The following is a 26,420-nucleotide window of genomic DNA, read 5'->3' on the forward strand; positions in this document are numbered from 1 at the left end:
TCTTAAGCCAATTAAGAATAAGTATGTTAGGATAATTAAAATGGGATTAAACATCCTGTGTGGTGACAAATTTAGCAGTAAGTTCATCTGCTCTTTGTTCTGAAATTATAAAGCATAGTTTTGCTTCAATGGACATCTTTGAAATAGATCTTGTTTTTTGATTTTGTCATGAAAGTCTATGTACCTCTCTGAATCTTTCTTTTTTTCCCTATGATACTCTTAAATATTTTGAACCATGCCAGATAATAACCAACAGCATAAGTTTGACTTCTCACATTGTCCATAACATGTTTCTAAGGTTTTACAATTTTCCCATTTCCCCAGTACTCCCTCCCAAAGTCACCCTTGGTAAATGACCCCAACTTCTTCTCATGGATTAGAATTAAGCAGGTTCCTTTTCTATATTTTCAACATTTCTGTCTCTAAGTTTTGCCTTTGCCTCCCCTGCTGAGAAAAAATAACTTCTTCCTAATTCCTTTCTCCTTGTAGTCTATTTTATTTTCCTGTGAAACACTTTAAATATGTAGAAAAATAAAGATGCTAATCAAACATACATTTGTATCAAACATACATCTGCAATCAAACATACATTTGATTTCACTCCTAACAAATGTCAGGAGTTTTTTGGGAATCCTTTATATTTTTTTTTAATTGATAAAATTGTTGTACATTTTTGTGTTTATAAGTGAGATTGGCCACAAATTCTCTCTTGTATTATCCTTGTATGTCCTTATTTTGAAATAAGTTATATTAACTTCATAAAGTAAATTTAAGAGCTTTCTTTCTTTACCTATTCTCTAGAATATATATCTATATAAGTGGTGGAAGAGTTGCTTGATGTATTGGTAAAATTAGTCTTCAGAGCTGTTTGTAATATGTGATGTGTGTACACTTTGAGTAGGAGGGTTTTCTATTTATTTTATAAGAATTTACACAAATTTATTGAGGCTTGCTATTTTTAATATAATTTGAAAATTTTTGAACTTGAAATATTTTAGTTTATCTGTTCAAAAGTGAAAGTGAAGTCATGTCCGACTCTTTGCGACCCCATGGACTGTACCCTACCAGGCTCCTCCGTCCATGGGATTTTCCAGGCAAGAATACTGGAGTGGGTTGCCATTTCCTTCTCCAGGAGATCTTCCCGACCCAGGGATTGAACCCAGGTCTCCCACATTGTAGACAGATGCTTTAGCATCTGAGCCACCAGGGAAACATAAAGTTTTAACTGAAGAGTCTGTGGTGAAAGTGAAGTCACTCAGTCCTGTCTGCCTCTTTGTGACCCCATGGACTGTAGCCTACCAGGCTCCTCCGTCCCTGGTATTTTCCAGGGAGAAGTACTGGGGTGAGTTGCCATCCTTCTCCGGAGGATCTTCCCAACCCAGGGATCGAACCCAGGTCTCCTGCATTGTAGGCAGACTCTTTACCATCTTAGCCACCGGGGATGTGTTCAAAGATATTGGCTAAAATCATAGTAGTATGCTTTTTACATCTATCTCAGCCAGGGCAGGAGATGTAAGAGATGCAGGTTCAATCCCTGGGTCAGGATGATTCCCTTGAGAAGGAAATGGCAACCCATTCCAACATTCTTGCCTGGAAAAGTCCATGGACAGAGGAGCCTGGCATCAGTCTAACACGACTGAGCATCCACACACACATACTTTTTTAAATCTAATTTTCATTATATTTGCCTTTGAATCTATACTATACCTCAAATTATGTGCCTATCTTTTATTCCTATTAATGTTTATTTAAGCCATCTCTCATTAGAGGTATACCTGTTTTATTAATGTTAATGAAAAAATCCTTTTTCTGTTCTTGATGGTCATAATTGTTCTTTTCTATTTATGAATATCCATTCTGCTTCTTTACAATCTTTCTTTTTCAATTTTTATTCTATAGTTCATTCATTAACTTCTTGATTTGCACACTCAACTCTTGAATTTTCAGTATTTTTTCTACTCTTAAATATGCACAATTTAGCTTTATGACCAATTGAGCTGCTTTTTACAAATTTTGGCATGTCACTTAGAATCTAAATATTTTGTAATTTCCATTACAAAATTTTTTAACTTATGAGTTACTTGTAAGTTTGCTTCCAAGTTTCCAAACATATAATGGGTGTGGGAAGACCAAAGAGTTGCTACATTTCTGTTATTGATATCTAAGTTTACTTCTTTGTGGATAGAGAGATGAGATTTTGTATTATTTTTCAGTATTTGTTGAGACTCACAGGTCTGTTTTGGGTATTTTTTTTAAACTGTTTCTTGAGTGCTGACTAAAAGAAAATGCTTTAGTTCAGTGCTTAAATTCATTGGTTTAAGATTGATTATAGAGTTTTTAAAGTCCTCTTCATTCCTAAGACAAGTTTTTTGCCTGTTACCTCAATATTAGTCACTCAGTCATGTCCAGCTCTTTGTGACCCCATGGACTGTAGCCTAGCAGGCTCCTCTGTCCATGAGATTTCCCAGGAAAGAATCCTGGAGTAGGTAGCCATTCCCTTCTCCAGGAGATTTTCCTGACCCAGGGATTGAACCCAAGTTTCCTGTATTGCAGGTAGCTTCTTCACCGTCTGCTATCTGATAAAATATGTCCAGATATCCCACTAGCATTATGGAGTACCAATTTCTATTTTTAATTATCTCAATTTTAAATTTTGAATGTTATGCAGTTTAAATGGATCCAGGCTTAAGGTCATTGTATTTTCCCAGTGAATTCATTTTATACCTAAGGAATTACTTTCTTACCCCAAAAAAGGTGTTGTTTTTTTTTTTTTTTCTTTTTAAAGCTTTATCTTTATCTGATGTTAATATTATAGTTTTGCTTGTCTTGTTGTGTTCAATGTCTCCCTGCTGTTTTGAGTTTTTCTCCTCGTTTTCTGCTGTTCATGTGATCGTTATTTTAAGTGTATCTCTTGTAAGGCAGCATATAATTGGATTGTGTTACTTTTAAAAACTAATATGAAAATCCACTTGTATATTTTTTCATTGTGTTGGACTTAATTAAATTTTTTTTTAATGACTTCATGTGATTGAGTTTTCTTTCCAGGAATTTATTTGGAAGTTCTGAGTCTTTCATTTTTCCCAGTGACACCTGTAGACTCTACCTATAGAGTTTTAACAAAGTTAAAAACTAGATGGTATCTCTTTTGTTCCCAAACAGTGCCAGAGTTATATGGCATTCTCATTTCAGTCACACTGTATCATCTCTCGTGCAATTGTGTACTGTTTTCTTTTTCTTTTTTCCATTTTAATTCGTGTTAGTTTTATTTTCCTCTGTTAGTTTTTATTTGGAGTTACTCATGTCTATTCATCTTCTGGTTTTTTATTACTTCTGCAACCCACCCATTCTTTCTTTGAGTTAATTTCTTGGTTTGTTAAAAGCATGCCCTAGTGATTTTTCAGCATGATTCTCTAAGGGACTATTGTTCAGTTGCTAAGTTGTGTCTGTCTCTTTGTAACCGCATGAATTGCAGTACTCCAGGCTTCCCTATCCTTCACTATCTCCCAAGTTTGCTCAAACTCATGTCCATTGAGAGAGTGATGCCATCCAGCCTTCTCATCCTCTGTTGCCCCTTTCTACTCTTGTGCTCAGTCTTTCCCAGCATCACGGTCTTTTCCCCATGAATTGGCTCTTTGCATCAGGTGGCCAAAGTATTGGAGCTTCAGCTTCAGCATCAGTCCTTCCAATGAATATTCAGGGTTGATTTCCTTTAGGATTGACTGGTTTAATCTCCTTGCAGTCTAAAGGACTCTCAGGAATCTTCTCCAGCACCACAATTTGAAAGCGTCAATTCTTCAGCCCTCAGCCTTCTTTATGGTCCAGCTCTCACATCTGTACATGACTACAGAAAAGCCATAACTTTGACTGTACGGACCTTTGTCAGCAAAGTGATGTCTCTGCTTTTTAATACACTGCCTAGGTCTGTCATAGCTTTTCTTCCAAGAAGAAAAACTCTTTTAATTTTGTGGCTGCAGTCACCATTGGCAGTGATTTTGGAGCCCAAGAAAATAAAATCTGTTACTGTTTCCACTTTTTCTTCATCTGTTTTCGTGAAGTGATGGGACCAGATGTCACCATTTTAGGTTTTTTTTGAATGCTGAGTTTTAAGCCAGCTTTTTACTCTATTCTTTCACCTTCATCAAGAGGCTCTTTAGCTCCTCTTCTGTTTCTGTCATTAGTGTGGTCTCATCTGCATATCTGAGAGAATTTCCATTTTGGATAGTACTGAAAATATTCTTATATCATTGCTATCATTGCCATTTAGAGGGACATTTTTATTAATTAAATTCTAGATCAAAACTTATTTTCTTTTGTCCCTTTGAAGATATTTCATTGTCATCTGTTATTTATTGGTAATGTGATTCCTGGGTCTTATATTGATCTCTTTGTGGGTAATCTGTTTTTGCTCAAAATAATTTTAAGATATTCTTTTTATTTTTGATATTTTGCTGTTTCAACACATCAGATGGAGGAATGAGTATTTATCCTTTTTGTGATTTGGTGTGTTGCTTTTTCTGAGGACTCTTGTCATTTTTTAGTTCTAAAACTTGGAGAGACATTTGCTCTTCAAATATTGCCCCTCTGTGATCTGCTGTGTTTTTTCGTTCTCAAACTCCTATAAATGTGCATCCTGACTACTTAATCTAGTCCCTGTATTTTTACTCTATCCTGCATTTTTGACTCATTTTTAATGCTGCATTCCAGATATTTTTATCAACTTTATCTAGACCTGGTGCTATGTTGGGTTAAATAAACAGATGGTATTGAGTGAAGTAGACATTATGAAAATTAAAGGCAACTAAGGCAAGATAGAAACGCAAAGAAGCTTTGGAGATTTTCTTCTGAAATGTCACTCTGAAAAGAGACACAATTAAGTACATTATCGAATATATATATACCTTCAGTATACATTTTATGTGTGTGTACAGGTGTATGTTTTCCCAATCTATAGTGAATTCATACCTCTTGCTTATTTATCACAGGACACTTGAAATGGACCAAAGCTGAGGACATTGACATAGAAACCCCGGGATCTATTCTTGTCAACACTAACTTGAGGGCATTAATAAATAAACATACATTTGCTTCCTTACCTCAGCATTTTCAACAGTACCTCCTGCTTTTGCTCCCAGAAGTGGATAGGCAGGTAAGTAGAAGTTTCAGACATTTGATATCAGTTACCAGTTATATCATTATGAAGTGGCAGGTCTGTTATCGAAGATGACTGATACCTGAGTGGATGGTTTTGTAATAATCTAGTATATTTATGTAACTTATATACTTATTGCTGGCATTGGTGTGTTTGCTTAATCTGCCAAAACAGACTCATTTTTTATTATCACTAGTGAGCCAATTCCAATTTTAAAATATAGCACATTGCCATAGAGTGGAAACAACAGACCTACCCACATTGGGAAGGAAAAACAAAGAAATCAAAGGTTCCATTATCAAATAAATCTTTGAAGTAGCTGCTCCTTTGCCCTGAGGGAATATTGAAGTGCAGCAATAAAAAGCCAGGGTTTCTAAGAAATTATGTAAATGTTTTCATTCTCAACTCTTTCCAAAAAGCATTTAAAATTTATGTTTGGAGTTGGCTTCTGAGAGTCTATCATCATGAATATGATTGCCTATAAATAATCACCTTTTTATCTTTATATTTAGTTGAACTGGAAATGCTTTCAGTGTATTTTTGTATTTTTGAAAAGCTTCTAAAATAAGGAAGTACAAATATAGACTCATAATAGCAGGCATCAATCATCTTCTAAAGCTGTTTGCGTTGAAAAGAAAAAAAATATTTCATCACATAAACTTTTATTAAATTTCACAAAAATTATTAAATGGTAACTAAGGAAACATTTCCTTGCAATTCTCATTTCAATAAGAGTTGACACTGTATGTAGTTCCCAGTTGATGGACATATTATGCATGTGTTTATAAATTTGCATCTCAAAACTAGAGACACATCCATAAATTGATATGGGCAAGGTTGATGCAATATTTCCATATTATTTTGAACAAATATTCTTAGCTTTTTATTTGATTCTCTTTTCTTCTAACTTACCAACTCTTTCATACATACTTAAAATTTGATGAGCTGCTGTTTTCTACCATTCTTTTGTATCTCTTTGGTGGATATTATTGTTCATTTTAGAAAAATACTATTTTGATTTTTGTGCATTTTTGTTTGAAATTTATTCAATATTCTGAATATAATAAATATTTGGTGCTTTGGAATAACAGAAATACAGTAAGTGCCTATTACATATTTATTGAATCAGTGATTAAATACACTCTAGTTGGATACAGAAGCTATATTCCTAAATAATGAAAATATGAGTTAGAAACAGGTGAACATAGAGAGAAAAGCACAAAGTAAATTGAACTTTTATATGTAGAAGGGAAAAAAAATTACAGACAAATTCAAGATCCTTGAATTGGGCCTAGAAGTATAGGCAGAATTTGAATGAAATAGGTGGAGATGTGTTTTATGTGAAAGATTCAAATATACAAAATCAAAAGTGAATTGTGAGCGGAGTCTGGATTATAGGAGAAGCAATACCAGTGGGTCTTGAATGACAAATTAGAAGTTGATTTTAGAAGATGCTTTGAGTATAAGGCTAAGAAGTCTGAACGGTGTTCTTGCTGTGTTTGCAATGCAAAGCCATTGAGGGCTTTTGAGCAGAGCTGTGTAATAAGATCACTACTTCTTAAGAAAATTATTCTGGCAATACTGAAAAGGGAATGTTAGAGATGGGAAGCATGAAAGTGGAAAGGGTTGTTAGAAAGTCGTTTTAGTTGTTCCAGAAGGCAAAGTGAGGGCTTGAATTTGAGGAATAGCATTGAACTTGAAAAGGAATGTGGTTTAGCTGCTAAGTTGTGTCCAACTCTTGCGACCCCATGGACTGTAGCCTGCCTGGCTTCTCTGTCCTTGGGATTCTCCAGGCAAGAGTACTAGAGTGGGTTGCCATTTCCTTCTCCAGGGGATCTTCCAGACCCAGGGATCAAACCCAGGTCTGCTGCATTGCAGGCAGATCTTTACCAGCTGAGCTACAAGGGAAAGGAATAGGATGATGCGCTCACCGTCACCAGTCCCCACCGCCGCCATGATCACTGTCATCCGGGGGCAGCAAGTTTACATTTTGCCAAATAACACTTGAAGCAGGATTTCGGGAGAAGTCACTGATAATTCCTGGGTTTCAAGTTGGTATGACTGAACATTGCGTTCAGGTATTTAGAAAAACTTTATTTATTTGGGGGACAGTGAACTTATTAGCTATACAACTATTCCCTCCACTTCAAGGTATGTGTGGTTTATCTTGTTTACAGTTCTACCTCCTGTTGCTGGAATGAGATTCAGCATATATAAAATACTCACATCTTTTTGCAATGAAGAAATGACAGATTGTCTTAGGATTAGCCAAGTATTTCAGTAACCCAGAAGGCCACTCTGAATAAGTCTAATATTTAAACCAACCTGTAGCAGTTTCTGTTACTCAGTGTTTTCCAGTCACTGTGAGGCATATAAATGAATAAGGCATGATATCTGTCCTCAAAGAACAGGTAGTTCGGTGGGAAATTATGTATTCAAGAAATATTTACAGAGCATGTATTATTACTTTGCTAAATACAGAGGCTTCAAGAATGAATCTTGCAGAGGAATAGCAGGTGGAGGAGAAAGACAAGCTTATCCTGAAATATAGCTTCCTGTTTACTAGGAAAGAAGTCTGATAACTGGTTAGATCTATGGGAAATTTAGTATAAGACCAGGGAGAGTCACATAAATAGAAGTATAAAGAAAGTCCTCAGAACGCAGAGAGGGTGAAGAACTTTAATTTGAAAGTAGTACTGAAGAAAATTTTATGATGAAACAGATGCTTAACTTGCACCTTGAAGGTGTTTTGGAAGTAGCATCAAGAGAAAGTGCATTTTACAGAGGGAGAGCTTGTCATTTACAAAGAACTGCTGTGTGTATGGTAGGATACTGTGCTAAAGGGCAGTGTGGTCTACAACCTGGAAGACCTGGTTGCAGAATCAACTCTTTAACTTTTTCTGAAACCAGGGGGTACTCAAGAGATTTCTCAAATGAGAAGCAGCATACATAAAATAATTTAAATAAATATTTTAGTGCCTGGACCTAGGGCAGGAGAAGAAGATCCAAAGAATAAATAAAGTCAGTCCTTATTTTCTCTTAGAAGCCAGTAGCCCTGTAAATAATGTATTGGACAGGCAGAAAGATAAGACCCAGGGAGACTGGATAAGAGATAAAGACAGTAGTTGAGATAAGAGATTAAGAGTCTGCTTTGATTTATGTCATCTAGTGTTCTGCCTATGTTTTCCTCTAAGAGTTTTATAGTTTCTTACATTTAGGTCTTTAATCCATTATGAGTTTATCTTTGTGTATGGTGTTAGGCAGTGTTCTAATTTCATTCTTTTACATGTAGCTGTCCAGTTTTCCGAGCACCATTTTTTGAAGAGGCTGTCTTTGCCCCATTGTATATTCTTGCCTCCTTTGTCAAAAATAAGGTAATCATAGGTGCAGGGGTTTATTTCTGGGCTTCTACCTTGTTCCACTGGTCTATATTTATGTTTTTGTGCAAGTACCATACTGGCTTAATGACTGTAGCTTTGTAGTATAACCTGAAGTCAGGAAGGTTGATTCCTCCAGCTCCATTCTTCTTTTTCAAGACTGGTTTGGTTGTTCGGGGTCTTTTGTGTTTCCATATGAATTGTGAAGTTTTTTTGTTCTACTTCTGTGAAAAATACCATTGGTAATTTGATAGGGATCGCATTGAATCTGTAGATTGCATTTGGTAGTATATTCATTTTCACAATATTGATTCTTCCCATCCAGGAACACGGAATATTTCTCTATATGTTGTCCTTGATTTCTTTCATTGAAGTGAAAGTGAAAGTGAAAGTGAAGTCACTCAGTCGTGTCCGACTCTTTTCGACCCCATGGACTGTAGCCAACCAGGCTCCTCCCTCCATGGGATTCTCCAGGCAAGAGTACTGGAGTGGGTTGCCATTTCCTTCTCCAGGGGATCTTCCCGACCCAGGGATCGAACCCGGGTCTCCTGCATTCCAGGTGGACGCTTTAACCTCTGAGCCACCAGGGAAGCCCCCGATTTCTTTCATTAGTGTCTTGTAATTTTCTGTGTACAGTTCTTTTGTCTCCTTAGGGATGACATAAATCAAAGCAAGATCCTCTATGACCCACCTCCTAGAGTAACAGAAATAAAAACAAAAGTAAACACATGGGACCTGATTAAACTTAAAAACTTTTGCACAGCAAAGGAAACTATAAACACAGTGAAAAGACAGCCCTCAGAATGGGAGAAAATAATAACAAATGAAACAACTGACAAAGGATTAATTTCCAAAATATACAAGCAGCTCGTACAACTCAATATCAGAAAAACAAACAACCCGATAAAAAAATGGGAAAAAGACCTAAACAAACATTTCTCTAAAGAAGACATACACATGGCTAGGAAACACATGAAATGATGCTCAACATCGCTCCTTATTAGAGAAATTCAAATCAAAACTACAATGAGATATCACCTCACATGGGTCAGAATGGCCATCATCAAAAAGTCTACAAACATTAAATGCTGGAGAGAGTGTGAAGAAAAGGGAACGCTCTTGCACTGTTGGTGGAAATGTGCATTGATACAGCCACTGTAGAAGACAGTATGGAGATTCCTTAAAAAACGAGGAATAAAACCACCATAGGATCCAGCAATCCCACTCCTAGGCATATACCCTGAGGAAACCAAAATTGAAAAAGACACATGTATCCCATTGTTCATTGCAGCACTATTTACAACAGCTAGCACATGGAAGCAACCTAGATGCCCATTGACAGATCAATGGATAAAGAAGTTGTGGTACATATACACAAGGGAATATTACTCAGCCATAAAAAGGAACACATTTGAGTCAGTTCTAATGAGGTGGATGCACCTGAAACCTTTTATATAGAGTGAAGTAAGTCAGAAAGAAAAAGGTTAGATATTGTATTCTAATGCATATATAGAATCTGGAAAAATAGTACTGAAGAATTTACTTACAGGGCAGCAGTGGAGAAACAGACATAGAGAATAGACTTACAGACATGGGGAGAGGGGAGGAGAGGGTGAGATGTATGGAAAGAGTAACATGGAAACTTACATTGCCATACGTAAAACAGATAGCCAATGGGAATTTGCAGTGTGGCTCAGGAAACTCAAACAGGGGCTCTGTATCAACCTAGAGGGGTGGGGTTGGGAGGAAAATTGGAGAGAGGTTCGGAAGGGAGGGGATATATGTATATCTATGGCTGATTGATGTTGAGGTTTTACAAAAAAACAAAATTCTATAAGCAATTATCCTTCAATAAAAAATAAATTAATTTAAAAACAGAGAGTTTAAGAGTCTGACCTAAGACATCAGGCCTTGGAGAAGAAATGAAAGGACTGAATTCCCTGCATATTTTCAACCCTGAAGAGTGGGAGTAAATGACACTGCCTGTGGGGTGGGTTTGTAGAAGGTCTGGAGGCAACTGGAGATACTATCTAGGGTTATTTGGGAGGACAGGAAGACTCTGTGGCCCCATCCACATTCGACATTGAGAAATTGAGAACTGTGTCTCTGCTCTGCTGGAGCTGAGCTCAGCCCTCTCTCCCAGCAGCAAGGAACAGGCAACTGAATGCAACAAGCTTCCAAAACTGCTCTATTTCTGTTCAGTTTATAAAAATCCAAAAGGAGGTGAACATCACCATTTTCTGGGCCAGAAGGAGTAGGAAAGGCATGGAGATGTGAATCTGATTACACAGTTTTACTTGAGTCAGTGGAAGGTAGTGCAATTATGTGAAATTTCACTTGTATGAAAGCCTGATTTCACATATTTTTACAAAATTTGAAATTCTCAGCTTTCTTGTCTTCTTCCATTGACTGCCCAGGTTACTGCCCGAGTTCTCCCCTGAAGCAGTCCTACAGGCTCTCCTATTCTGGGCCATGTGAAGCCAAAGTGTAATTCATTATGACACCTTTAAAATAAGGGAGGCTGGGTTCCCCATTTATCATTAAGCCAGCCTTTCTGGTATTTTTTTTTTTTTCCATGTTTGTACTTTTCCTTTCTTTTTCTAGAGGACTGTTTATCTTAGATTACATATTTTACATATTCCTAGTTGTTTTATAACCTTGTCACATCTAGTTTATTTTAATTTTACCTCACACACATTATGCTGCAATTAACAGAAAACTGCACTCAAACTTACTTAAATATAAAGGGGATTTATTGGCTCAGGTAATTGTAAGATGGAGGTTGGAGTAGGCTTCTAGTTGTTAGTCCAAGGATTCAGTTATCACCGACCAGTTTAACTGTGTTTAAAGAATTCATTTAAAAAATCTTTTCCCTTGTAGTTGGCACTATTCTAAACCTGAATCCCTATGTGGTAAGATGGCTACCTAAATTTTTAAAAACTGGGTGTTTTTCTGTTAGTTCACATTCTTAGGGAACATATTTGAAGCTGTTTGTGTTTACCTCAGATTGGGACTTGAACCCACATGCTGGAACTCCAACCCAGCCAAAATCCAGGGTGAGACACAAACCCACGTGGTCAGGACTTGCTGCTGCTGCTGCTAAGTCGCTTCAGTTGTGTCCAACTCTGTGCGACCCCATAGACGGCAGCCCACCAGGCTCCCCCGACCCTGGGATTCTCCAGGCAAGAGTGCTGGAGTGGGTTGCCATTTCCTTCTCCAATGCATGAAAGTGAAAAGTGAAAGTGAAGTCGCTCAGTCGTGTCCGACCCTTAGCGACCCCATGGACTGCAGCCTACCAGGCTCCTCCATCCATGGGAGTTTCCAGGCAAGAGTACTGGAGTGGGGTGCCATTGCCTTCCAGCCCAAACCCACGGTACTGGTTTCAGGACATAATGGAGCTCAGGTTCTTGATGCCTCATCACAGAAAGAATTTAGTGATAGACAAAGGGATAGGTAATATGTGGATTTTTTCAGATTCAGGGAGAAGCACACTCCACAGAGAGAGTAAGGGCCACTGCAGAGGGTGAGTCTGGAGAGAGTATGAGCCATCGCAGAGGGCAGAATCTGGCGGCCTTGAAGTGTGCTGTGGTTGGTTTTTATGGGCTGGGTAATTTCATATGCTAATGAGTAGGAGGGTTATTCCAACTATTTTGGGGAAGGGATGGAGATTTCCAGGAATTGGGCCCACTCCTTGGTCTTTTGATAGTGTTTTGCAACTGTCCTGAAGCCTCTGGGTGTGTCATTTAGCTTGCTGATTGACGATCAAAGTCTAGTCAAAGTCTGCTTGTCTGCCATCTTGGACCCATTTGATTTTAATTAGTTTATGATGTGTCCTTGGACTGTGTCATTCCTTCATAAGTTGTGCCCTGCCCCTTTCCTTCCTATTACATATTGATACTTCTGTCCTAGTATTTCAAAATCAAGACCTAAGAGTCACATGAATGGTACTATATGGATCACCTGTCCACTTAAACAATGACTCCATCTGGGGGGAAATGGAATATTCAAATTGGTTTAAAGCAGCCAGGCCTGTTCTTGAACTTTAGAATGCTCATCATCTCCAAAAGTAAAATGGTGCACTGTGAGGAATTCAGGACTACTTTAGAAATTCGGTTTTTAGGAAGTTCTGTTAGAGGCTGTGCAGTGGGGGTTTGGTGGGAACGTCAACTATCGTCGTTCACTGTAATGGGGTAGGTATGGAGTTTTATTTCTAACGTGTTGGGTTGAGATGCTTCTATTACAGGAAATGTCCAGAAATGATTATGTGATCAAGTTTTGTAACTGGAGAAAATGTAATTAATGATTACAATCTACATAGATTATAGTGTCAGCTATGGGATTTGATGATACTGTGAGATATAATCATTCCAGAAAAAGACATAAATTTATGAGGAAGTGCATATTACGAAGGGTATGGGGGGCGGCCAGGGAATAGATAGAAAATAGCAAATCTGTGAGATCATCAGTGAGGAGATTATGTGCGGGCAGTAGTGTCGAGTGGACTTTAGGAGGTCACAGGGAGTAAGGGGGACATCTTTCCCTCATTCCTTTAGATCCACCCTCTGCCTCCTTTTCTCTGCTTTGCTCCAGGAGGCTGTCTGTAGAGACTAATGTATATATGGACTACTGCATCAGCAAGAACAATGCCTCTGTCTTCCTTTGTTTTTAATTTTGCTGTTGTTATTCAGTCGCTAAGTCGTGTCCAATTCTCTGTCACCCTGGGGCTGCAGCATGCCAGGCTTCCCTGTCCTTCACCATCTCCAAGAGTTTGCTCAAACTCATGTCCGTTGAGTGAGTGATGCCATCCAACCATCTCATCCTCTGTCTCCCGCTTCTCGTGCTGCTTTCAGTCTTCCCCAGCATCAGGGTCTTTTTCCATGAGTGAGTTCTTCGTATCAGCTGGCCAGATATTGGAGCTTCAGCTTCAGCATCAATCCTTCCAATGAATATTCAGGATTGATTTCATTTAGGATTGACTGATTTGATCTCCTTGCAGTTCAAGAGGCTCTCAAGAATCTTATCCAGCACCACAATTCAAAAGCATCAATTATTTTGTACTCAGCCTTCTTTATGGTCCTCTCAGCTCTCACATCCATACATGATTACTGGAAAAACCATGGCTTTGAAATAATAACAAACTATTAGAAGACTTAAAAATAGAGTAGAGAAGTTTCAAGCCTCATTATCCATCAGACCCCCTGTCCCCAATATATTATGACTTTAAGCCTGTTTTTTTTTTTTTTTTTTTCCCCCTGCAAGCAAGGGCATCCTCTTACATAAGCACAGTGTAGCCAATCAAGATCAGAAAACTGGCATTTATGATTCTTACTGTGTAATTCTTAGACTCTATTCACGTTTAGCCACCTGTCCCAGTAATGTCACTTTTAGTAACAAGATCCTTTTAGTATCAAATCTGTCATTGTATTTAGTTGTCGTATCTTTTTAGTCCCCTTCATTCTGGAATAGTTCTTCAGTCTTCCCTTGACTTTGTGATTTTGACACTTTTGAAGATTATAAGCCAATGTTAGTTTGTGTGATGTTTCCTAGTGATCAGATTCAGATTTTACCAGGAGGAGGAATATGACAAATGATGATGTGTTCTCCTTGCACCTATGAGCTGGCACAAATTTGATTTCTCCTGATACTGATGTTGATCACTTGAACATTCTATTAAAATGTATCCCCCAAGGCTTCTCCAGGGTAACATTACTTATTTTTTCTTTGTAATTAAATAGTATTTTGTAAGGACTTTCTTTTAAACTGTGCAGATATCCTATTCCTCTTCAGCCTGTCAGTTTTTCCACTTACTCCTATCTCTGTGGTTTCTTCATTGTTCCCTGGTTTTTTAGCAGGTTATTATGCTCAGTTGTCCACATTTGGTCACTAGGAGCCTGATCAAGCTGGTTCCTCTGTCTTCTGAAGTGTCTCCATCACTCTCTGAGTATCTCATTACTTTGAAACACATGGAATTGTTCCCATCTCATCTTATACTTTCCCTGCCCCAGTGCTGGAATGCACCCCTTCTCCAAGGAATCTTAGTTCCCTTTACTGGAAGGTAATATTTAGAAATCAAGATCTTACTATACATATGTTCTTTGCTGTTGGGGTATGGCTGCTCCCAGATCTAGGACAGACTTATGAAATATATACATGTCTGTATATGCAGGAATGCGTGTTTCCATACATGTATGTGCATGATTGTGTGTGTGACCACCTTCTGTGTCTTGGTGACAAGGCACATCTTACAGGAGAAAGAGTATGAGCCTATTCACAGTCCATAACTGTAAAACAGTTAACATTTACATTTATTTCCACATGCACCTCTATAGCTTGTAAACTGTGAATTCACACTAATGCTTAAAAACTAACCTAATGCTTCCTGGTTTATCCTAGCTTTGTCCCTTTCTATAGCTGTCCAACACTGACAGTGATAAATCACTTTCTGTTACTCTTAATATATCTAAATAGTCCATGAGCCCCCTGGGAGTCAGTCAGTCTTCCATCTTGGCCACCTTACCTCCCTGTGGGGATGGTCTTCTTAGCAGCCTGAGGCTCTGACTCTCCATGACTGCCCACCTCCCCTGCACCTTTCCCTTCTGCTTGACCCCTCCCTCACACTGCTCATCAGGCCCCTTCTGTAAAGGTGCCCCCCGACCTGCTGTGTCTCCCCTCTCCAGGTCTCCCTTCCATACAGTCACTCACCTTACCCCACTGGGCTCCGTGATCCCACTCTGCACCCTCGTGAGTCCCTCCACAACTTCTCTACCTCAGAGGCCCATGTTAATATACGCTTCTGGCCTAAATCACTCAGGAGGAGGATGAGAAGGCCCCTGGACTCTTAATTGGTTTCAACTGTTGGGATGCCCCAGCAGGGGAGGAAGCAGAGTGAGACTGAGCCCCTCACCTGCCCTTTGTGGACAATAGAGGCCACATCCATTGACCAGCTTCTATCAGAAAGTCTGTGCCACACATCCCTCTCCAAGTTCCAATCACTCCCTTCTCCCCTCACCCTTCAGGTCAAATACTTGCCTGCATCATTCGTTGTGGCTTACTGCACTGTCCTCCGTGGTTTGGCTGCATCCTGCCCACATCTTTATAAATAGCCCCTTTAATCTACTTTCTTTGAAGAATGCTAACTTGAATGAGTCACCTGTACCTGTTGGGTTCCTGACTGACAGACCCTTTGAGGAAGTAGAATGATATGGATGGAAAGCCAATTCTAGTGGTTTGGGGAAGAATATATGGTCCATTCATTCAACCAACGTTTACGTAACCTGTGCATGCATGCTAAGTCGCTTCAGTTGTGTCCAACTCTTCGTGAGCCTATGGACTGTAGCCCACCAGGCTCCTCTGTCCCTGGGATTCTCCTGGCAAGAATACTGGAGTGGGTTGCCATGCTGTCCTCCAGTTCTGATCCAGGCATCAAACCCACATCTCTATGTCTCCTGCATTGCCAGGTAGTTCTTTACTACTAGTGCTGCCTGGGAAAGCATTGATGATACAAATGTTGATACTTACAGTTCATATCCTGAGAGAAGTAATGGTTAGAGAAGAGAGAGAGAAAAGCCTGTAGGTGAGAACAATGCTGTGGTGGTAGCATATGCATTGTGCTAAGGGGACATGTGCTGTGCTTAGTCACTCGGTCATGTCCGACTCTTTGAGGCCCCATGGACTGTAGCCCACCAGGCTCTTCTGCCCATGGGGATTCTCCAGGCAAGAATATTGGAGTGGGTTGACGTGCCCTCTTCAACGGGCTTTTCCCAACCCGGGGATTGAACCCAGGTCTCCTGCATTGCAGGTGGATTCTTTACCCCTGAGCCACCGGGAAGCCCAAGAATACTGGAAGTGGGTAACCTATCCCTTCTCCAGGGGACCTTCCCAACACAGAAATCGAATGGGAGTCTCCTGCATTGCAAGCCGATTCTTTACCAGCCGAGCTACCAGTGAAGTCCCAAGGGAACATAGAGGAGGTGGTTATATCCTGTCTGTGGGAGTTAGAGAAGAGTTCAAGAGAAGGTATTGTTGAACAAGGTCCAAAATGATGGAGGAAGTTTCCCAGGTTAAGAAGTAAGGCAGGCATTCCTAGCAGAGGAAACCGTGCGTACCAGTAATAATACTGATGGCCTGCAGTGCCGGGCCTCCCACAGAGATGGTCACTGGTCCTGACAGCAGCTCTTGAAGAGTCTGTGTTCCTGTCTTGTATACCTGGAAACTGAGGATAAGGAAAGAGTAGGTCTTACCCAGCCTCTTCCAAGTAAAAACATGGACACCAGAATATGAACACAGATTTGTCCACCCCCAAGGTGATGTTCTCCTACGTCATGCTCCCTTGAGGCCAGGACTGACAGAGAAGCGTATGGTGTCTGTCCACACGTAATTTGAGACAGCTGGGGGGAGAGAGTTGAGGCTAGAAAGGTAGGTGGAGTGAGCTTTTAAAAAAGGCCTCATAGATCAGTAAGCAATGTAGAACATACCAAGATTTTACATTTGGAGCGTGCTGTTGTTAGATTTGTGTTACAGAGAAAGCTCTATTGGAGGAGCGAAGCACGGTAGAGGGGAGAGCCCGTGCTCTCCATCTGGGTACCACGTAGCCACACTGTCTTCCCTCCTGTGCCTGATGCCTCAGCCTTTTGTTGTCCCTCAGCTCTGCCAGAAATGCTTTCCCAGCATCATTTGGTAAGGCCACCTCGTTCTCCACCAAGTCTCAATATCAGCTCCTCACAAGGGCTTTTCTTCTCTCTCCTCCCATCTAAAGTACTATCTCTGGTTGTTTTCTAAGTTTTCTGTGTTTCCTTTCCTGCACTTATTAAAGTCTGTGACTAACTTGTTTACGTATTTGTTCTTTTGTCTTTCCCATGGAAATTAACAGCCCCAGGGAAAAGTGGCTCTATTTCTCCTCCGCACTGTGCCTGGTCTGGAGTGCTGCTGCTGCTGCCGCTAAGTCGCTTCAGTCATGTCTGACTCTCTGCGACGTGTCCAACTCAGTGCGACCCCGTAGTCGGCAGCCCACCAGGCTCCCCCGTCCCTGGGATTCTCCAGGCAAGAACACTGGAGTGGGTTGCCATTTCTGTCTCCAGTGCATAAAAGTGAAAAGTGAAAGTGACGTCACTCAGTCGTGCCCGACTCTTCACGACCCCATGGACTGCAGCCTACTAGGCTCCTCCGTCCATGGGATTTTCCAGGCCTGGAGTGAGTGCTCAGTAAATGTTTCCCGAACGAATAAATGACTATAGCCTGAGAAGCCACTTAAAAGGCTAATTTAACATGTCTGATAAATAAGAATTTTAGCCAAAGCCACTATTTTGTAGAATGGCAAGAAGGGGCCTTATTCAGAAGACAGTGTATTAGTTTGGTAGGGCTGCTGTTAACAAAATACCAGAGACTAGGTGACTTAAAAATAGCAATTTGTTTTCTCCCAGTTCTGGAGGCTGCAAGTCCAAGATCAAGGTGCTGGCATTCTTGGAGTCTCCCTGGGCCTCTCTGCTCTTTTGGCTTGTAGATAGCTTCCTTTTATATGTGCCTTGACTTGTGCTTTTCTTTGAATCCCCCAATCTGTGATGTCGCTTTCTCTTCTTATAAAGACACCCCTCATTCTGCATTAGGGCCCCACCAGTATGACCTGATTTAACCCTCATTACCTCTTTGAAGGGGGCTTCCCAGGTGGCACTAGTGGTAAAGAACCTGCCTGCCAATGCAGGAGAGATAAGAGACATGGGTTCAATCCCTGGGTTGGGAAGATCCCCTGGAGGAGGGCATGGCCACCCACTCCAGTATTCTTGCCTGGAGAATCCCATGGACAGAGGAGCCAGGAGATCTACAGTCCATAACGTTGCAAAGAGTCAGACATGACTGAAGCCACTTAGCACACACGCATTTACCTTTCTAAGGCCCTGTCTCCAAGTATACGGTTAGGGCTTCAATTAGGGCTTCAACCTATGAATTCAGGAGGTGGGGGGCCTTCTGCCCAATACAGACATTAGAAATAAAATCATCATGACTTGGTAATTGGATTTGAGGGAGAAGGAGAAATGGAACACTCCTTTTAGGTACTATTTATTGTGCAGTTGAGAATAGCAAAGTATTGCTGTATTTTTAAAGCTAGGGTGGACTTAAACATGATTTTGTCCTAAAAATTGAGGCAGTTCACAGAAGAAATTGAAGATAGAAGAGTGAGGATTTGATTTGTGGCCCCAAGTCTTAGAATAGATGGAAAGGGATAGACTTCTTGTTGAAGAAGCTGGTTTAAGGGAAAAAAAGAGAGAGAGAGGTAATTTCTGAGCTCAGAGAGAAGATGATCATGAAGGATGGTATGAAGAGATAACTGAAAGTAAAGGGCACAGTGCTTCCCTGGTGGCTCAGATGGTAAAGAATCCACCTGCAATGCAGGAGACCCGAGTTCTGTCCCTGGATCAAGAAGATTCCGGGAGAAGGGAATGAATGGCTACCCACTCCAGTACTTTTGCCTGGAGAATTCCGTGGACAGAGGAGCCTGGTGGCCTACAGTCCATAGGGTCGCCAGAGAGTTGAACATGACTGTGAGACTAACACTTTCTTTCAAAGAGTATGGTGTAAAGTGAGGGGTTTTCAGCTGGGTGGTGGTTTGTCTGCTGAGAAACTAGAGGATTTGGGATTTCTTGAGAGTTAAAGAGCTTTGGAAAGCAGCTGGATGGATCGTCCTGTGAATTTATCCTGGAGAAAAGTGCTTGCTGACCAACATGGGGGCCCCATTTGAGTGTAGATGGTGGCAGACATCCTTGGTTGACTTCTGTGTTTTCCACTCAACACTGCTAGATAGTGGTCCATTTAGCTTGGAGCCAGCAGTTGAGTTTTGCCAGAGCTGTTGAAGATTTAAAAAGGAGCTGAAAGATTTTAGGGGACTTGTGAGATGCTTGTTGGGGCAACTGATTATGGAGTCCAGGCTCCATGGGGAGAAAAGTTAGGTCAGGGGGGCTGGTCTGGGTGGAGGTCTCAGGGAAAGGATAATGTGGGTTAAAGGTTAAGAAAGACATGTTGTTGAAAGAAGAGTCTCAGAATAACACACTTTCAGTATAATCCGGGTTGGGAAAACACAGGAGTCAAACGTCATCTGCTTGGCCACAGCATTTTGGTTCAGAGATAAACACAAAGAAAGAAATGGGGCTTCCCTGGTGGCTCAGTGGTGGGGAATCCGCTTGCTAACGCAGGAGCCGTGGTTTAGGTCCCTGGTCCGGGAGGATCCCACAGCCCGCGGAGCAGCTAAGCCTGTGTGCCACAGCTGTGGAGCTTGTGCTCTAGAACCTGCAATACTGAAGCCCCTGCGCCCTGGAACCTGTGCTGCACAAGAGAAGTCACTGCAATGAGAAGCCCGCACACCACAACTGGAGAGTAAGCCTTGCTTGCTGCAGCTGGAGAAAAAGCCCGCACAGCAACGGAGATCCAGCACAGCCAAAAATAAGTAAATAAAATTGCAAAAAAAAAAAAAAAAAAAGGAAAGAAGGGGCGGGCCAGGACAGCACTGTTTAGTGCTGGGGAACAGGTAGAACTGTAGCTAGCTAGTTCTTGTTCAGTCCCCATGCTGGCTTATTAAATTCAGTGCTTGGGTTTATTTCAGACATGGCTTTTTTGCTTAGCTCTCAGCAAGATGTGCTTGGAGAATTTTTAGAACCTTCTTGATTGTACATAACAGATCCCTTCTTTCTTTAAGAATTTGTACTTTATAAATGACATCTACGTAGGACACTTCTATGACCTTTTTAAAATATATGGCAGCTGGTAGAATAAATGTCAACTAAAGTGGAGTCGTATTTCGGTTTTTATTACATTTTCAGATTGAACATCACTGATGAATATATGGTTGTCATTTCTGTCATCTGTATCATTTTTAAGTGATGTTCATCTTTGCCTCCATTCTGTGGCATCAGGCTATCAGACTCTCTCTGCAAATACTTACAGGACCTTCCCCCAGCTGCTTCTAAATAAATTATGCCTATTATTTTTTTTGTCCAAATGGTAATTGCAGTATTTCAATCCATTCTTACTTAACTCTCCATTTGGTTCTGTGTGCTTATGTCTATTGAATGATGGGCCACTGAAGGATATATACTATGTAGGCTCTTTAAAATCCGATCTAGCTTTGTGCTCTTCAGGTTTTTGAACTCACTGGCAATAATGCACATAATTTTAACTGTGGAGAATGTCATTAAACCAAAATGGAACATTTACACAGTCCCTTTTGCAGAGAATTTTGGACTGGGAAAATGAATGCGTGTGTCAGATATTTTACAGCATGCGAGAATGTGATTTATTGATTTCTGATGGCTCTGTTGGCATCAGTGTATATATTTAAAGAAGTCACACAGCCTTTATAAATGCAAATGGGAAAGGGCTTTCCATCTTTTTCCTTCATGGGAATAGCTCATACATTTGCAATAACTCAGGCTCCTCTTAGAGATTGCTCTATGTACTGTAGATATTGATTTTAAAATTATACCGTTATTTTATTCTACAAATAGCATATATAATGAAATGTCAATTTACCTAACAGATTATAAAAATTTGAACGTATTAAAAATATTAAAGAAATACTCATATCTTAAGCCTTGAGGTAAAAGTGCATACTTGAGATGTAATTATTTTAATGGAACTGACACTTTGGCTTTTTCTCTGCTCCTGAAAGGATATCTTAAGGTACTTAGGAAATCCAATATTCCTTCTATCCTGACTCACTTACTGGTGATTGTAAATCATACACAGTCAGAGAGATCCATGCAAACCACACCTGCATATTTCCATTCTGGCTGTTTGAGCTTTCTGCTCATGGAGGGAAGTGATTTCATCTCGATATTATTCATTTCTTAGCTAACTGGATAGTTAACATCAACTTCTGTTTATCAGGATCTGCTTCAGTGTATATCAAATAATGTTTAAAGTGGATTGAGTTACAGATGTGCAAGTAATTGCATGTAATAGGCAATCCAACAAATGGAGCCTCCTTCCATCCCGTGTGTGAGGTGATTAATTGAAGAGCACAAACTCATTTAACCTGGACAATGTCCCATTCTGTGTGTTAAACCACTTCTTTTCTCCTTTATATTAGATACTAAGTGGCCGCCCTCAAGGCATGAGGGGTATCCTTGGACCTGTATGATCAACGGCCACTGGCATATCAGATTGATAAATATTTAATATTGTCATCTGATATTTTCATAATTACCTTTTTTATATAAATTATTGAATAATGCATATATGCTCAATTCCTAACTACCAGCTTATACAGGAATGGAGAACGAGGAACTTGAACAACTTGTCTTATCATACAAAGGACTAGATTTGAGAAAGAGAGTCATGCACATGGCAGGTTACATATTAGCGCCTCTCCTTTTAATAAGGGGTATTGTAATGCCAAGGTCACTGTCGGACGAGTAGGAAAGGTGTCATACAGTGACTTACTCTTAAATTAGGCTCAAGAGAAGAAGAGAACAGATTTCACCTTTAGAACTCATAGCAGTTATTAAGCCCTAATCAAAAAATAAAATTGCCTGAGAAAATATTTTCATTCTATTTGTCAAATTTATTAAAGATCACTGTAAGGGAGTAAAGAATCAATTATAAGCAGGATGGGAATGGTCTAATTATGTTTGAGCTTCTGGATTAAGCTGGCAGTATAAGTCTGCATATTTAATTTACTTCCCTGCTTCTGAAATTCCCATTAAAAGGGGACTGGCTTTTACCCATCATTATATTTCTTTACCAGTCCTGGAACCTGGATGAAGAATGCCATCCAGATTCCAGAAACTGTGAGAAGTTTCTGCTGGAGATAATGAAGATGAGACTAGATGGAGTTATGTGTGTACTGTCATGTCCGACTGTTAGTGACCCCATGAACTGTGACTTGCCAGGCTCTTCTGTCCATGGGATTTCCCAGGCAAGATACTAGAGCGAAGTGCCATTTCCTACTCCATGGGACATTGCCAACCTAAGGATCTAACCTGCTTCTCTTGCCCCTCCTGCATTGGCAGTTGGATTCTTTACCACTATATCACCTGGGAAACCCACATGGAGTTCAGAGGTGACCAGAATGAAAATGACTGCCTGCAGCAGAGAACTGGTATGGGATTTGACTGAAAGAGACTGTAGATTTACCTTAGATGGAACCCGGCTGTCAGGTTGTTGTCAGGGCCAGAAGCAAGGGTGGAGCTTTTGGGAGGAGAAGCAAATCTCTACCTGGCTCCTGTTCTCTGGAAATTCCTCTAGGATTTAATCTTTCAACTGTGGACATTCCCACTGAAGAACATGTTTCCAGTCCATGCTTGCCTAAGGGGTTAGCTGGCTTTCTGTGTCCCAACGACTGGCTGTTTTGCCAGCTAAAGGGAGGCCTAGACTCAGTGATGTATCCTTAAACATGTGGTTCAGTTCAGTTCAGTTCAGTTGCTCAGTCGTGTCCAACTCTTTGTGACCCCATGAATTGCAGCACGCCAGGCCTCCCTGTCCATCACAAACTCCCGGAGTTCACTCAGACTCAAGTCCATCGAGTCGGTGATGCCATCCAGCCATCTCATCCTTTGGCGTCCCCTGCTCCTCCTGCCCTCAATCCCTCCCAGCATCAGAGTCTTTTCCAATGAGTCAGCTCTTCGCATGAGGTGGCCAAAGTACTGGAGTTTCAGCTTCAGCATCATTCCCTCCAAAGAAATCCCAGGGCTGATCTCCATCAGAATGGGCTGGTAGGATCTCCTTGCAGAAGATTCTTTTTAAAGCATCAATTGTTACTCCCCACAAGTACAAACCTTTACTTGAGGAAGCATCAGTAGGGTGAGCATGCACTTTTTCCTCATTCCTTATCTGGATCTGAAAGATTTGAACAAGGTGCAGCTGAGTTTCTGATAAGACTATCTCAATATCCAGTAATGATCCAATACCTACAGACCTCTCTGTCTTAGGATGAAGAGAGAGCTCAATAAGGTGACGTAGGATAGAGCCGGCAGTCCAGAAGCTGGACCCAGTGTGACAATTCAGAGAACAAGGCCTTCTGTGTCATACAGAAACAGGAGAAAAATTATTTCAGCAGTATCAATTAGCAAGCTAAAGATGATTCAGAAGAAATTAGTTATAGTTACAAATATTAATTGAAGTTTAATGGTGAGCTCTGTGTAGGGTGCTAGTCATGGGGGATACCCAGTTACATGAGATTGCCCTGTATCTGCCTTCGCTGAGTTTATAGTCTGGTAGGAGAAACGACAATTGGAAGGAATGTACAGGAAGCCACTGGGAATATATTTTTGAAGAAGAGAGAGGAAACGTATGAGCAGGCAAAGAAGTGAGCTTGATGTAGCTGTGGCATCTGTTCTGGACCAGCACTATGTAAGTGCTCTATTAGGTCTGACATCTTACATGGTATAGTTGATGGTCCCCCGCCACAGTTACAATAGTACCATCAAGATCACTAAACACATATCACCATAACAGATGTAATACTAATAAGAAAAAGTTGAAGTATTACGAGAATTCCCCAAATATAATCCAGGGAAGCAAAGTGAGCAAATACTGTCAGAAAAATGGCTCTAATAGACTGCTACTGCATGGTTGCCACAAACCTTCAATTTGCAGAAACACAGTATCTGATGAGTGGAGAAACACAACAAAATGAGATATACCTGTATCTGTAAACAGCTTGATATTAGAACCCTAACATATTTTAAGCCGAATCAGAAGTGTTCAGTCTGTGGCAGATTCTTCCCCATAACTGAGGTCTGTGTATTTCCCATCTCTTGGTGAGAACAGACTTTGTGAGTAGTTCTTGCCGAGCCCCTGATTATTTTGTTCAAGGAGAACTCTAGAGTTTCTCTCTGAGGTGCTCTGGTTCTCTTCTTTGGTTCTCTGATTCTTTTCATGTGAACTGTAACTGCCTGGTTTCCTCTGATAGCTCAGCTTCAGTGTCTTGTTAGCCCATCTTCAGTGGATGGATGGTTGGTACCATTCACTGGGGTAGGTAAAACTGGAAGAAAATCATGCTTTTGGTTTGGACATGTTGCATCTGAGGGGCCTTTGAGAAGCCTGTAGGGAAATTTTGAATTAAAAAATTGGCTCTGTCGGTTTGAAGGTTAGAGTTCTAAGCTGCTGCTGCTTCTAAGTCGCTTCAGTCGTGTCCCACTCTGTGCGACCCCATAGATGGCAGCCCACCAGGCTCCCCCGTCCCTGGGATTCTCCAGGCAAGAACACTGGAGTGGGTTGCCATTTCCTTCTCCAATGCATAAAAGTGAAAAGTGGAAGTGAAGTCGCTCAGTTGTGCCTGACTCTTAGCGACCCCATGGACTGCAGCCTACCAGGCTCCTTCATCCATGGGATTCTCCAGGCAAGAGTACTGGAGTGGGGTGCCATTGCCTTCTCTGAGAGTTCTAAGCCGAAGGTATATATAAAAAAAAAAAAATTGGGAACCACCAACCTATAGATGTTAAGGCCATGGATATGAATGACATGTACTAAAGGATAGAATGAGAAGAGGACTAAGGCTTAGGCTTGAGATTTCCATGTCTTCATGGCTGAGTAAGAGATTAAACTTCCAAATAAAACTGAAAAGTAATAGCCAATGAAGTGACATAGAGGAAAACCAAGTGTTTGTATCACTGAAATCGAGAGTAAATATTTAAGGAGTGAGTGAATTATATTAACACTCAAGTATCAAAGAGATGATGATGGATAGGTCCCCATCGGACTTCACATATGTATTTCACTGGTGATCCTCACAAGAACAATTTTGAAGGTATAGTAGGAAGGAAAAACCGCTGGGGAGTGGCTTTGAAAGAGAATGAAAGGAGAGAATTTGGAGAGACTGCTTCGTTTTTCCATTCATATAAGTCTTAGAATTTCTTGTGTGCATGTCTGTGCTAAGTCGCTTCAGTCATGTCCGACTCTTTGCAGCCCTTTGGGCTGTAGCCTGCCAGGCTCCTGTGTCCATGGGATCCTCCAGACAAGAATACTGGAGTGGATTGCCATTCCCTCCTCCAGGGGATCTTCCCAACCCAGGGATCAAACCCACATTTCTTATATCCCCTGCATTGGCAGGTGGGTTCTTTACCACCAGCACCACCTGGGAAGCCCTATTTCTTAGATCTTAGAATTTCTTGTTGAAAGATTTCTAAGATCTTAGAATTTCTTCCTGAGTACCTTGAGGCCATTGTTCTCTTAAAAATTGCTATTGTAAATGGAGTCTTTTCTTGCGTAACAGAATTGTTGTCTTGTGTATGTGAAAGCTATTTTTTTTTCTCTTAGCCACCTTACTCAATTTTTTACATATTTTAATTGTTTTTCATTTTGTACTCTTGAATTTTTCAGATAATCGTATCATGAACAATGATAATTGTAATTCCTTTTTTCTCATTAGTGTACTTTTTAGACACAGTTCCTTTATTTGATAGTGAAGAAAGCCAGATTGGAAGAAGGTAAGGATTAAATTGAAAAAATAAAGGGAAAAAATAGAGACAGGCATGTATCATTTAAGAAATTTGTTTTGATGTATAAATAGTCATAACGTTAACTGGAACAGCATAACTTAAGGAGAGAGGTGAGATTGTCTGGAATTTTTTCATCTGTGGGAGGATTGAATGGAAGTTGAAATAGTCACTGAAGAGTGAGAAAGTGAGTTCATTGAAAGCAGCAGAATAGACAAGCTTGAGAGAGATGTGTCCCGGAGTTGAAGACTGCCTTATCAAACCTGTCTGCTTAGATTTTTCTAAAATATACCAGCTGTACTGGCTATAGAATAGCAAGGGCTTTCTACCATAGATTGGGCTTTTGTCATATGGGTGTATCCAGAAGATGAGAAGGGCAAAATAATCTGAACATGATGAGCCAGAAAATGTAAAGTTGACAACAAGGGGGATGATGAAAGAAGAACAGTGGACTCAGTTCAGTTCAGTTCA

The 26,420-nt window shown here is 40.5% G+C and overlaps 1 protein-coding gene across 5 annotated transcripts in view; it reads left to right on the forward strand.

The window, feature by feature from the left end:
- Nucleotides 1-26,420, forward strand: part of ASXL3 (ASXL transcriptional regulator 3) — a 196,425-nt gene that overhangs the window by 114,636 nt on the left and 55,369 nt on the right. For all 5 annotated transcript variants that reach the window (XM_044934439.2, XM_025273151.3, XM_044934440.2 and 2 more), the window contains one exon: nucleotides 4,983-5,146. In XM_044934439.2, the coding sequence (XP_044790374.2) occupies nucleotides 4,983-5,146 (164 nt within the window). The remainder of the gene's footprint in view (nucleotides 1-4,982; nucleotides 5,147-26,420) is intronic.

The sequence above is a fragment of the Bubalus bubalis genome, chromosome 22 (genome assembly GCF_019923935.1).
Source record: "Bubalus bubalis isolate 160015118507 breed Murrah chromosome 22, NDDB_SH_1, whole genome shotgun sequence".
Classification (NCBI taxonomy): domain Eukaryota; kingdom Metazoa; phylum Chordata; class Mammalia; order Artiodactyla; family Bovidae; genus Bubalus; species Bubalus bubalis.